The 14,779-nt window shown below is 37.6% G+C and overlaps 2 protein-coding genes across 2 annotated transcripts in view; one reads left to right on the plus strand and one right to left on the minus strand.

The window, feature by feature from the left end:
- The window catches only part of KCNIP1 (potassium voltage-gated channel interacting protein 1), a 576,971-nt gene that overhangs the window by 50,388 nt on the left and 511,804 nt on the right, over positions 1–14,779 (plus strand). The gene's annotated exons all lie outside the window — the stretch shown is intronic.
- KCNMB1 (potassium calcium-activated channel subfamily M regulatory beta subunit 1) lies at positions 772–12,013 on the minus strand. The gene is made up of 6 exons (XM_051978893.1): positions 11,878–12,013; positions 10,829–10,883; positions 9,208–9,375; positions 6,497–6,668; positions 2,355–3,676; positions 772–1,593 (listed from the first exon to the last, which is right to left on the minus strand). Exons 3-5 carry the CDS (start codon positions 9,339–9,341, stop codon positions 3,407–3,409), a joined length of 576 nt encoding a protein of 191 aa, XP_051834853.1. The 5' UTR covers positions 9,342–9,375; positions 10,829–10,883; positions 11,878–12,013; the 3' UTR covers positions 772–1,593; positions 2,355–3,406.

Here is a 14,779-nt window from a genome sequence, read left to right on the forward strand (position 1 = left end):
TTTCTTCATCTATAAAATGGGAATAGCATACCTACCTCCCAGGGGTTGTTGTGAGGATAAAATGACATAATATTTGAAAAGTACTGTGCAAACCTTAAATTCCATATAAATGGTAGTATATATATTATCATTGTTGTTATTTATCTATGTGACTTTGGGTAAGTTAATCCCCATTCTGATTCCAAAAGACTTTTGATGGAAAGTACCATCCATATCCAGAAAGAAAACGATGGAGATTGAATGTAGATCAAAACATAGTATTTTCACTTTTTGTTGTTGTTTGTTTGCTTTTCTCATATGGTTTTCCCTTTTGATCTGATTTTTTTGCTCAGCCTGATGAATATGGAAATATGTTTAGAAGAATTGCACACATTTAAGCTATATCAGATTGCTTGCTGTCTTGCTGAGGGGGAAGGGAGACAAAAAGGGAGAAAAATCTAGAATACAAGGGTTTGTGAAGGTAAATGTTGAAAACTATCTTTTCATGTATTTGAAGAAATAAAATCCCATTAAAATAAAATTTTAAAACTACATGTTGCAGATGAGGTGCTGGTATATATTGATATTGAAGATGAGATCATAGGTCTGGATCAGAACAAATACATATTGCTTATATCAGCCTGTGGGTCTCAGACTGGAAATTTCTAAGGGACAGGAGAATATTGGGGAGATTCACTTTAAATTCCCAATACAATTACTTAATAATGTTTATAAAGAATTTCCTCCAAATTAGTGATCCCAGGGGTCAAAGTGAAAGAAGCCTAGCACAGATGTGTTAAAAACTGAATTTAATTTAGTCAATCAATAATCATTTATTCATTAAGTCCCTACTTAATAGGCAGAATCTGCTTTGGGTCCTGGAAATACAAAGACAAAAACGATAGTCTTTGACTTTAAGGATCTAACATTACATTAAAAGAGCTTATATTTCCTAAGGTTATATTGAACTAAAACATGCTCTAAAAATCTGATTTGCCAAGTTGCCAAGCAAATATTTCAATGTATTATAGTCCAAGGTGTTGCTACATCACAATCAAAGGAAAGAGAATCCCAGGATGATTCTAAGGGTCTTCCTTCCTGCCTCTGCTTCCTCTAAGGGAATATGGAAATACACGGACTCAGCTATCTAAACACACCTTTTGTAGCTGCAGGGTCTTAAAGGGAAGTCTACTGGGTAGGACTTGTGACGATGAATGAATGAGTGAAAAATAATTTATTAATGATGTAATATGTCCTGAGTCCCCAGATAAATGCTGGGGAATACAAATAGAAAAGAAGACTTTTTTACTCTTAAGGAGCTAACATTTTAACCAGAAGAGATAATGCAAGATGGAAGGATTCAGCAGAAGGGTAGCTAGCAAGAACCTAAAGTCCTTAAGATGTATCAAAATGTATAAGAAAGCATAAGAGTGACTCCTACCTATGAAGAATTGGGAAATTCAAAATATTTTTTCTACTCCTAAACTTAGGAATGGAGCAGGGATTTAGGGTTTCCTCCAGCAGGAGTGGTGATAGAGGAATAATACTTGGAAAAGGCCAAGAGGAAAATAGCCAGGGATGTGGAAAATGGAAGGGAGCTTCTCTTGGAGCCACCTAGAATTCATCAGCCACCTCCTATTGCGACTTGTGGCAGGGAAGAGATAAGGAGATTCCCACTTGGTAGCTTTTCTAGCTGGGAACCTCCCAATTCCATCAACAGGGTGTGAGGGGAAGGAGAGTACTGTCGGTAGATGTAGATCTATATATACCTTTCCTTTCTGCCTTTCTATGCTTTGGATTCATGGGTGTGTAAAGGCATCATGGTAGAGTTTAAAGATTGCTTGACTTGGAATCAAAAGTTTTGATTTCAAGTTCTAGCCCCATCATCTACTATCTGGAAAAAATATTGAAACTTTCTGAGCCTCATTTTCCTCATCTATAAGAAAAAAGAGAATTTCTACTACTTGTCTCACAGGGGTATAAGTCAAGCAGCTGATAGACGTTCAAGGGCTAGATTAATATGAACTAGTATCAGTTCAAGTCACCAAATATTTATGAATCCCAGATCCATACCTAGCACCATGATACATAGAAGAGAAGGTTCATCTGAAGATGAGCCAGCATAATGTCTTCTATCAGAGAGCAATGGAAGGTAACATATATTTGGTTGTTTTTATGAGTTTTGCATCACAAAAAACAGAGTAATTTCTATGTCCTGAAGCTGCTGAATGAAGTCTTCATGAAGGAATTAAGGTTTAGGCTTTGAAGGATAACCAAGATTTTCATGGTCCAAGAGGAATGGAGAGGTTATATTCTATGTGGGAAGAGAAAAATGAGTAAAGTGGGAAGTAAAACTCAGCTTCACTTGGAGCCACCTAGAATTCATCAGCCACCTCCTATTGCGACTTGTGGCAGGGAAGAGATAAGGAGCTTTTCTAGCTGGGAACCTCCCAATTCCATCAACAGGGTGTGAGGGGAAGGAGAGTACTGTCAGTAGATGTAGATCTATGTATACAACTTGTTCCTGCCTTTCTATGCTTTAGATTCATGGGTGTGTAAAGGCATCATGGTAGAGTTTAAAGATTGCTTGACTTGGAATCAAAAGTTTTGATTTCAAGTTCTAGCCCCATCATCTACTATCTGGAAAAAATACTGAAACTTTCTGAGCCTCATTTTCCTCATCTATAAGAAAAAAGAGAATTTCTACTACTTGTCTCACAGGGGTATAAGTCAAGCAGCTGATAGACGTTCAAGGGCTAGATTAATATGAACTAGTATCAGTTCAAGTCACCAAATATTTATGAATCCCAGATCCATACCTAGCACCATGATACATAGAAGAGAAGGTTCATCTGAAGATGAGCCAGCATAATGTCTTCTATCAGAGAGCAATGGAAGGTAACATATATTTGGTTGTTTTTATGAGTTTTGCATCACAAAAAACAGAGTAATTTCTATGTCCTGAAGCTGCTGAATGAGGTCTTCATGAAGGAATTAAGGTTTAGGCTTTGAAGGATAACCAAGATTTTCATGGTCCAAGAGGAATGGAGAGGTTATATTCTATGTGGGAAGAGAAAAATGAGTAAAGTGGGAAGTAAAACTCAGCTTCACTTAGCGCTCACTCTAGAGACAGACCTGGCTAGAGGCTGTCACTTAAGGTGAGTGTTAGGTAAAGAAAGTTATTAAACTAGAATGGGGCATAATTTGTGTGGAGTTTGAGCTTAATCTAATAGGTGATAGACAATTATGGTAGGCTTTCAAGCAAGTGTGTGACATGGTAAATATTAATTTCGTAATGGCAGCTTCATTGAACTGCAGGAGAGACTAAGTACAGGGAAAGAGTTATGAATAGATCTGAAAAAGAATGTGTGTGTGGTGGGGGCTGTAGATTTTAGTTGTGCCTCAGCTGTGAAGTGCTGATTGGTTCCTATCTCTGTGCTGCAAGCATGGAGAGAGCCTGATTGATTTTCACCATCATGATAATGAATATTCCCCCAGTTAGCATGAAAGTGGGCCAAAAGAGCCACTTGAATAAGGTCTGGGGAGTATAGATTCTCCTGAGTAGAACACTCCTCTCAATCTCCTCCGGGTCTGAGTAGCAGGGAAAAGTCTGGTGCTCTTTGAATCTGCCCCTGATGGTCTCCACATCTATCCTGGCTTCTTGATAGTCCTCCAAGCTCTCAGGAATATAAGAACACTGTAGAAGAGAATGAGAGAATCTACACTGATGTAAAACAGTTGGGAACAGAAAGTCATAAGTCCCAATATTGGAAGGGGAGGGACACTGTGTTTTAGGAGACATAGACAGGTAAACAAGAAGGAATAGGACTACCACTGTGTCAGCTGGATGAAACCCTGTAGAAAAGCTCAAAGAATGAAGATTCACCCAACACTTCTCTTCTGTTGGAAGCTTTTCTTCATCCTTCCACTGTTATTACTAGCTACTTCATATTTCTACTCATATAATCACCCTGTATTTATTTTAGATATACTTTTTTTTCTGTGTGTACTGTATATGAACACATTCTTTCCTTCAATAGAATATAAGGTCCTTAAAGACAGGGATTGTTTCAACGGGGGGTCTTTCTGTCCTCAGTGCCTTGGTCCTGAGTAAGTGCTTAATAAATGCTTCTTGATTAATTGACTGAGGAGTCAGCCTACTTCCCTTTTAGTTTGGCCTCAGAGTATCTGGGCTCATTTTTGGGGGTCTGAATATTCAAAGCTGTAAGTAGGAATTATTGTGCCTGGGAAAAATTTATTTGGGGAACTGGGAGGAAAGAATGTTATGTTAATAGTAATATTGAGCTTATTCTGACCATGGGCGAAGTCACAATGGATTGGGAAACCTTTTATGTCCAATTCCCTAAAAGACTCAGTTTTCTCAATTGTAAAATAGTGATAATAATACCTTTATTATCTGTCTCACAGGGTTTCAAACCTTTATATGTCATAGAAATGTGAACTCATGCTATTATAAGTCAACAAGTATTTATGAAGCCCTTACTCTTGCTGACCACTGCAGACCCTACGTGAGAAGCCAAGGTCCTCATCCTGACTTACAGAATAGGCAAAATCCACTCCTTCCCCCTGGAACTTTCTCCTATAGAATATTTCTCTTTGTTTCTTTGTATTTGTCTGTTTCTGTCTCTGCCTCTCTGTTGCTTTTTGTCTCTGTCTGTCTCTCTGTCTCTGGGTTCCTTCCTCCCTCTCTCTCTCTTCTCTGACTCTGTCTTTCTCATTCTCTCTGTCTGTCTCTCTCTCTCTCTCTTTCTCTCTCTCTCTCTAGAATTTTGTCAAGCTGAATTTATAATTGTGCAAAAGAGGGGCTTAATAAATCTAGGGAGCTATTATACCAAGAACCTTTAACCTTAAAATCTACAGATCTAAAAGAAGTCCAGAGGCAGATTTCAGATTTGTCTATGAACTTGGATAGGAAAAAATTACATCTTTATTTCAGTATAATTGGTTCCTATGGATTCTTTGGTAAATCTCATGGATTTTACCGCATGCATTTAAAAACATCATTGTGAAAATGTTTCTATAGGTTTCACTGGTTGTTGAAGGGGTCCATGACAGAAAAAATCATTAAGAACCCTTGAGTACTATAGGCAACTACCTAAAGTTGCCCTGAACCCTTTACAAAGCAGTTAATACTGTATAATAAGGATTGATGGAAAGGATTTTATGTATTATTATGTAGGTGTCTGGCATCTGCCAGTCCCAGAATACTCTGGAAGTCAAACCTAAAGTTTCCCTGGGTCATTCCTTCTGACATTCCTTTGCACCTCATTGCATTAAAGCCCCAACCTCATCTCTAGCTTTCTTGGAGAGAATAAGAAGGCTCAGGAGTTCCCAGACCACATGAACACAGAGCATGTAAGAAGGGCCTGACCCAGGACGGTATATATCTCTCTCTTCTGTGCTTCTGCTCTTTGCTGCAGAGCCCTTTTGGCTAGTCCCTGAGGACTGCCTCCACACCTGTCTGCCCAGTCCACAAATTAGTACATGCCGAACAAGCAGCTGGACCAAATGGGCAGCTGTCTGGCAGAGACAAACAGTGAGGGGGGGCTTTTCAAATCACCCCATTTGCAACCTCCTATTAGAGCTGTAATTGGCTACAATGCATGAATAGGAGATAGCACCATGATCAGCTGGAAACCGTAACTACTTCCCGTTGAGGGCCAGCCAGAGGTTTGTCTTGACACACAGCTGATAGCTTATTAAGGGAAAAATGTGGGAATCCATGCTCATTCTCACCTTCATTGCCAGAGTGAGTCTAGAATCATGCCTGCTTTTCCCTCTCAACTTCCCCTCCCAGGTCAATTGATTGGAACGCTTGCATGAATAAGGTCCAGAAGTAAATCAGTTATCCTGATATTCACAGGACTTCTCCCCAATAATGCACATGATAAGTCACATCAGTCATCTCCCCTACTTGCCCAGAACTAATGGTTTCATGCCCTTAGCTTGTGGGTTCAAGGCTCTTTTGAAAATTATGTAAGAGATAAGTGCTAACAGTATGGGATTGGTGAGGCACACAATCATGGAATTTTTTCATCCTTATGTAGGTTCCCAGAAAAAAAAAAAAAAGGATATAACTTTTTGGCTCTCAATTCAGGATTTCTATGTCTAATTCTGACGATTTTCTGTGGAGTTGGAGGAGGACTTTGGAGTCATCTCATGCAACTTCCTCATTTCACAAAAAGGAAACTAGGTTTAGGATGGTTAAATGGCTTATGCAAGGTCATACAGGGTAGGACTTGAACATAAGTGCCCTCACTTGAGATCACAATTCCTCCTACTCTCTAATGTTCAGATCTCTCAGAGTTGGCTTTCTAGATGGTCCCTTCCAAATCATTTGCCTGAATAGCTTCCTGGATTGCCCTTTGTTTTCTCTGGGAGACAAGATGACACATTTATCATGTATTATGTCTTTCTATCTATCTATATTTATCTATCTCTATCTCCATCATCTATATCTATGCCACATTTTCTAAACCAACTTTCTTGTTCATACCTGGCGGTTTTTTTCTTTTGTCTCCTCTGTGTGGTACAGAATGGCACTCTTCCCAGTGGCAGACACATTGACCCACAGACATGGGTACTGGGGGACCTTCTTGCCATCCAGTTTCTCATGGTCCCGTATGTCTGCTTCAATCAGGTGACAATTGGATACTTTGGTCCATACACTGTGAGAAACACATATGCACACAATAATAAGAGCAGTGCCATACTTTGGTGGCCACTGACTCTGTGCCAGAACTGACTCCCTTAGTTTTCCCAACTACTCTCAGCTACCACCAGGTAGCAATTAAAGTGGACCTCCCAAGAAAGACCTATGCCATACTTTTTTCCTGTTCCTTATGAGGTATCCTCTAAATTATATAGAAGGGAAAAGCAGCTAGATGGCATCCACTGATTGATGTTTAGCAGAGAGAAAAATAAAAATATCAAAGGGGGAAAGGAACTTTGAGATCTAGGTCATGACTGTCACTTCATAGATGAGGAAACTGAGCCCCAATAGGGGAAATGACTAAATCAAAATCACAGAGCTAATTAATAGCAGAACTTGAATCTTGGGGTTCCATTATGGGAAAGCTCAAAGAATGAATGTCAGTAAAGATTCCCAATTCAACTTAGTATACAGAAAATGTCCTAGGAAGAATTCCAGTTAATTGTCAAGTAAATCAATGTTGGGGCTCATGATTTACATGAGTCTCTGCTTTAGCCTTGATAATATTGAAGAAAGACATAGCTATTTCCTTCTAATGTCTCCTGGTGCTGGTACCCTGGGCATAGAGACCATAGACTACTGATCTGAAAAGCATCAGATACTCTCATCTCACCTTCCTCAGACCTTAAGGAAAGGGTGTTAGAAGGCAAACAGGAATGCCTTCCAGACAAGGTGACCAGGATGGAAATGGGATCTGGCCATCATGTAATTTGAATCATAGCTGAGATGACTTGCAGGAGAGAAGATTGGGATGGGGATACTATCTCTGGCTGGGTCAATAGGTTCAATTTAAAAGGCAATTCAATATGGAAAAATACATCATAGCTGTTGTTTTCAAAGAGGATCAGTGACGTCAAGAGGGTGATGTCTTGACTTGAGAGTGAATTGCATTTAAGGGAGGTGAAGTTGTGCAAAGTCATCAGCCTCACTCTCTCCTCCAGAGTCATCTGAATCCAGTGTCAAGACAAGGGTCAGGATGAATGGAAATGATAACCTTGGGGCTGCAGTGGCTTTTTTAAACTAAGATCTTTCCCAGGTTTCAGTTCATCTGAAGCAATACCAATTAGGTAGTTAAAGGCTAGGTAAGAATTAAGGTAAAGGGTTAGCCTAATTTTGCCTTCACAAAAGACTCATTCTGGGAGCGGAAGACCCTCAAAGTTTCTGACCAATACAGAAACAATAATTATTTATACTCACTCTGAGTCAGCAAAACCCAAATAATGAGGAAGTAAGGCTTGGGTTGGGACCTATTATTGGTCAAACAGTGAGAGCCAGAACAAATTGATTTTAAAGGCATAGTCAAGTAGCTCCATTTGAATCCCAAAGGACTTTATCAAAGCCTGATTTTCCAGAGTCTTATTTCAAGAAATCACAAATGAAAATTTTGTCCCAGTATAAAGTGAAAACAATGATTAAATAAATAAGTAGGGAAGAAAAAAAAATCTAGCCTCCCAACTCTGAGATACTTTGTGAAGTATAAGTGATCAAAATTTATATTCTTTATATATATACATATTTATATATGCCTATACATAATATATATCATATATCCCTTATTTATTTATTTATATTATTCTATATTCACAGTTATAGACGTCTATAAACAGAATGATTCCATACAACAGTAATATTCTTCTCATTATGGGAAGTGAAGTATTCAGAGGCTAAATAGACATCTGTCAGGAATATTGTCAAAAAGATTTCTGCAGAGTGGAATGTTGGCAAAAATGACCTTTCAGGTCCTTTTCAAATCTGAGGTGCTATGATCAAGATCAGTTATCAGCCATCATTATAAACCATGTTCTACTAGGACAGTTGACAAGAACAAGACCACTTTAATGCTTTCAGAAATGGTTAATCCAATTTTACAGTAGAAATGTCTTTTTAAAAAAAGATAATTGTAAAATGAAAAGTAATTGAAAAGAAAGCTTTGTTAACAGTAGCCAAAAAAGGGATTGAGGGATTAAACAGATATGCTTAGAATAAATTTGGGGCAGTGTGAAGCAGTGCAAAGATATGAATTTGGATTTGATTCTTAACTTTGCTGCTTCCTCCTTGAATGGCAACTTATTTAACTACTTTGAGCCACAGTTTTCTCATTTAAAAAATGAAGGAGTTGAATTAGATGGTCTCTGATGTCCCTTTACTTATAATTCTATGATTCTGAGAACATTGATATGTTTCCACAAAGAATATTTCATTCCCTTTAATTTTTGCAGACAAACTCTCCCAGAACATTTATTGAAAGACAGATAGAAGGAGGGATGAACAATGGTCAGAGATGCTAGCTTCTACTTGATTGGTATAGAGGGAGTAGAAAGAGGTTTATTATTAGTCCATTTGTTTGATGCTTTCTGTGCTCCACATAAACCTGACTATTTTATCCCACTTTATAGTGTCCTTTCTCCATTGAGTAGAAAAAGGAAAGGCAAAGTTTACAAAATATACAGATTCCCAGAGTAAGAAACATTGGAAGGGAAAGAAATATTGGGTACCTCTTATGGTATAAAGGCAGCACAGTTGTCCCCAGGATGTAGTAGGTGATGGCAGAACATAACACCATGAGTGCGCCCAGACACAGGGCACGGGTCTCTCCTCGTATCTGTGCTGTCACCAGATTTTTTCCCATCTTGACTCTGAGAAATAGTCCTGTCTGGCCAGTCCTAGGGTTAGACAGTCAAACAAGTAAATCCTAGATTAGTAACCTCAGTGATAGCATAAGCTTTTTGCTGCTCAGACAACTATAAGACTATAAATTATATACAATTTACTGCCTCCTAAATTGAACCTACTGACCCAACCAGAGATAGTATCCCCATCCCAGTCTTCTCCTTAGGTAAACAGAGGATATCTGTACTCATGAAACAACAGCTCCATGATTTTACACATATTTGATTAGATAATTCAGAATCAGAAGGGACTTTAGAGACCAAATAAATCAACCATTTCATGTTCCAAATGAGGCAACCAAGTTTCACAGGGACCAAATGACTTGTCCAAGGCTATATGGTTAATAAGAGAAGTTATGTTTTAAATCAGACTGTATGGGTATATACAATATATTATATATTCACAAATACACACATATATATATATGTACATACATATATAGATAGATGTGTGTATGAATTTTTGTGTATGTGTTTATAAATATACATATGTATATATACATATGTGCATATATGTATATATATATAAATAAAGTTTTATACATACATATATATATGTATGAATGTGTATATCTAATCAGTTGAAACTTAAAACTGTATCACTTTGGAGGATACCCTGTGTATGTATCTAGTATTTTATACCACTTGAAGATTTACAAAGTACTTTGTAAATATTATTGTCCTCAATAAAGTAGGTGCTGTTATTATATCCATTTTACAGATGAGAAGACTGAAGCAGACAGATGATAGGTTATTTTCTCTGGATCACACAACAAACATGTCTGAGGGCAAATTTGAATTTGGGTCTTCCTGACTTTGGATCAAGTGCTCTTACACTGTGCCACCTAACTATCTATACTCCAAATCCAATTCTCTTACCATTCAACCATACATGAAAGACATTAATCCATTTACCCTCATTATTCCATTTCCACTAGCTAATTTATTAAGTAACTCGTTATTTGCACTCAGAAACCAGAGTCTTGATGGAATAGGGCAGTGGATAAGTTAATTCTGAGAAAGGAGAGATATTTAGAAAAGTCAACAAGCATGAACAGGAGACAGTGGAAGACATAGGAAGGACATCAGAATTGGAGAGGGGGTGAGATGGTCAGGCAGCTAGGGATCAACATTCAGTCAATAGAGTGAAGTTGGAAGGAATTCCTGAAGGGGTAATGAGAAAGTATGAAAAGGGAAATGGATTTTAATGTCAGATTTTAAAGACATTTAGCACTTCTGGGATTCTCTTCAGATAGAGGAGTTTGTTAAATAGTTGAGATTAAACACTTATAAAAATAGCCTTCAAATATAAGTTCTGCTTCCCAGTTTGACTCCAGGGTTCTATGGGAGGCATTTGGTCTTGATGTGTAAATCTATGTCATTCATTTAATAGCAACCAGTCACTAGTATGATGTAGTAGAAAGATTCCTTGGAACAGAGGACCTACCTGCATGACCTTGGGTAGTCAGTCACTTAACCTCCCTGGGCTTCAGTTTCCTCACCTGTCAAGCGAAGGGATTGGACTAAATTACCTTACTTCCCACTCTAAATCTGTGAAGCACTATGGTAGGCAATGGAAGAGATACAATGAAAATTAAGTCATGGCATTTATAATCTAATGGAAATGAAATGATATATGTAACAAATATTCAGTACTATATTAAAGTTCACAATAACTAACAGACTACATAATAATAATAATAATAATAATAATAATAATAATAAAAGTACAAAAGGCATATGAGGTCAGAGAGAAAGATCATTTCTTAGTAGAATGGCAGGCATCAAGGAAGCCTTTTTTGAGGAGGTGTAATTTGAAAGATGGGATAAGTTTCTTTTCCAGAATTCCTTCACTGTATGGGTTAAGGATGGTATAAATTTGTTCATAGCCAGAGACATAAATAGCAAGACTGCACATCAGCTCTGGGATGGATGCCCTTCATTGTGACTCCCTTGGGCATAGAATCCCTTTATGGAGGTGAAGGTAGGAGGAAGGTGTTGTGCAAATTAAAAAAGTCCTAAGGGGAAAACCTCTGACTTCTCTTATTAATATCTACCTGATTCTCATTATTTATTTTCACTCTTACTAGAATGGGGTCTTTTTTTTGCCCCTCTCTTTTTCTCTTAGATATCCTCTCTGAACTTCGGGGGACCCTAAGCCCCCATTCTGAGGGACAGGGCACTGAATAGTCCAAGTCAGAAATGCTCCTTCTAAATTCTACATCATCCCCAATATCCTGATGATAGATATGGTTGTGATGGGACCTAAGTAACACAGCTATCACTTCCTCTGGATATATGGCTCAGAGAGGAAATTTATTTGTTTTTTAACTCTGACCCCCCCACCCATCCACATCTGATGCCTTCTACCCAATCAATACTCTGCTATACAGTTCCAAAGCTTCTGCCTCCTACCCCCTCAAAATCCCCTAATTATCCTTGAAGAAACAATTTTTTGAGACAGGCTTTAGAAAGTGCTCTCGGAAAGGTACTCACAGTCTCTACTGGCTCCTGAATTTGTCTTCACCTTTGAGAACAACTTCTTTTCTGAAGGCCCGATGGAGCCAGGAAGTTTTCCATTCCCCCACCCCCACGCCTGCCCCAAGGAAGCAGCCTGAGCTACAGCAGGAAGCTTTTTTTACAGGGCTTCTCCAGCTGTGGTTCGCTTTGTGCTCCCCAACCCTCAAGCAGTATCTGTGCCCATACATGGTAAGGTATGAGACCCAGCATCCCCCAGGGACATGGACTTCAGAAGAGCAGGTACCCATAGAATAGAGATCAACTAATGCTTGTGGATATTTTTAAAATTTTTTCAAAAGTCTAGGGGGGAAATCCAAACTAATTTTTTTAAGGTTGGGGGAGGGGGAAGAAACGAAGCTGTGCTGTTAGAATCCTTTAGATGAAAGAAGAGGGAATAAGGGTGCATAGTTCATTTTGAAATACATCTTCTTCTTCATGACTCTCTGGGACAAGATGAGCAGTAATCCAGAGGGAAAAATCCAGGAACAGAATCGAGTACTTGGGGGTTTCTTGAAGACACTGTCCTAGCAACCTGGAGTTGGGGGTGGAGAATATCTGCCTGCAGGGATGCTCCCTGCCCTTCCAAGTACTAGCTGGGTTACCAAAAAATCACTGGAAGCAGAAAGTCTCCAATACCCCCTGGAGGTTGAGGGATAGCTATAACTAGTTAGAATTAATCAACAAGTATTCCACCTACTATGTGCCACACTGTACTAGGCACAATGGATATAAATAAAAAGAATAAAACAATTTCTATTCAACTGTATCTCAGAAGCTATAAAAGTACATTTGAATTGATGAAGAGTGAAGACTTACCAGGAAAAGTGTAGTATAGTAGAAAAATGTTGTAATTGTAGTCAGGAAACTTGGGCAACCCCTCAGGTTTCATTAGCTTTAAAAATGTATATAGAAATGTTATGATTAATAATATTCAATAACATATATTTAATTATTAATAATATTTGAATTATATACCTCACAAAATTGTTATAAGGAATGTGTATCCTTTAAAGCTCTGTAATGAAGGAGTTGGTTGACATGTTAGATGACATGATAAAGAATGAAAAGGGAGTCCAAGATAAAATAGTAGAGAGAATATAGTAAGATGAATGTAAAATCTTACATTTGGGTTCAAAAATTCATTTTCAGAAGTAAAAGGTGGGAAAGGTGAGGTTAGCAAGATTTTATCTCAATAAAAAGAATGTTAAAGGAGGAGGAGACAGTAAGCTCAGTAGGAGTCAACAGAATGATAGGGCCATGAAAATACTTGTGGCAAACAAGTTACACTGAGTCATAATGAGCAATATAAGGAGATGAATGAAAATAACTCATGCATGTATCTAAAGCAGGGATTCTTAATATTTTTTAGTAATGATTGATTGCAGAAGTATGTGTACCATTTAATAATATTTTAAATGAATAAAATAAAATACATAGCAAAAATTAGTTAATTAAAATTAAGAAAAAAGAGGAAGAAGAAAAAGAAGAAGATGATGAAGAAGAAGACGAAGAAGAAGAAGAAAATAGATACAGGCAAATAAATAGTTGGCACAATGAATAGTATATAAGGCCTGGAATCAAGAAGTCTTGAGGTCAAATCGAGCCTCAGATACTTACTAGTTGTATATGACCTTGGGCAAGTTACTTAACCCTGTTTGCCTTAATTTCCTCATTTGTAAAATGAGCTAGAGAAAGTGACAAACCATGTCAGTATCCTTGCCAAGAAAACTCCAAATGAGATCACAAAGGGTCAGGCATTATTCAAGCTACTGAACACACACAATTATATAGGCAGCAATGTGGATGTAGATATAGATATTGATAATTATATAGTTATACCCTACCTACAATTAGCAGAAACTTAGGGTCTTGCATTCTCTTCATTTTTGGTCAGTTATTTGACTACAAAAATGTCAGTGTAAAATATCATGAGATTTCCTAAAAGATGTAACAGAAGAAACTTTATACAATGATCCCTGGATTATTTGCCACAATTATTGGAGGATATTCAGAACAGAGATGAAATCAAAGAGAAATGTCTTATAGATAATTAGTTTTTCCATATGCATGACTGCATTAATTCCACTATAAATACTCAAATACTCTTAAACTTTATCCATAATCATTCAAAAGCATTCAGTCTAACCCAGGAGTAAGTAATAAACTGATGAAGAATGTCTACTGCTAATTTTCTATAGAACGTAGATAGAATAAAATACAATGAAATGTTATAAGGATAAATGTAAAGTCTTACATTTGGGTTCAAACAATAAGTCTCTTAAGTATAAGGTGAGAGGGTAGCAGCATTTCATCTGAAAAAGAACGATGAAGAGGATTAGTGTATTGGAAACTCAGAAAGTAATTATGAGTCCAAAATGATAAACAGTTAGACAACTTAAAAAGCCTGACCATTACTACATATGTCTTGGACAGAATGAATGAATTTTAAAGGATTTATTAAGTACTTACTATATGCCAAAGATGGTCCTGAGCCCTGGGGTAAAAAAAAATACAAATAACAGGTATGGTGACTGGGGCCTTAGATTGACACAGTTCATCCGGGATCTATGGCAAAATTGATTTGATCATAATTAATGGTTCTAGAATTCCAGTGAATAGGGAAAGAATAAGTAGCAAGCAGGGTGAAATAGTGATGTGAAAGAAGCAGTCACCAGTAAGGACATGTAGATCCCAAGAGCAGGTTAGCAAGGACATTTGTGATGAGGTCAAAAAGTTGGGAGATTCTGCATAATTACCTGTAAATGAATAAGCAGTTCAGCACAAAATTAAATACAAAGAGGAAAAGAAGCTGCACCTTCCTGAAACAAAGACCTTCCTTTGAACAACAATATCCTGGGGAGTGGCTAAACAAATTGTG

The sequence above is a fragment of the Antechinus flavipes genome, chromosome 2, assembly GCF_016432865.1.
Source record: "Antechinus flavipes isolate AdamAnt ecotype Samford, QLD, Australia chromosome 2, AdamAnt_v2, whole genome shotgun sequence".
NCBI lineage: Eukaryota > Metazoa > Chordata > Mammalia > Dasyuromorphia > Dasyuridae > Antechinus > Antechinus flavipes.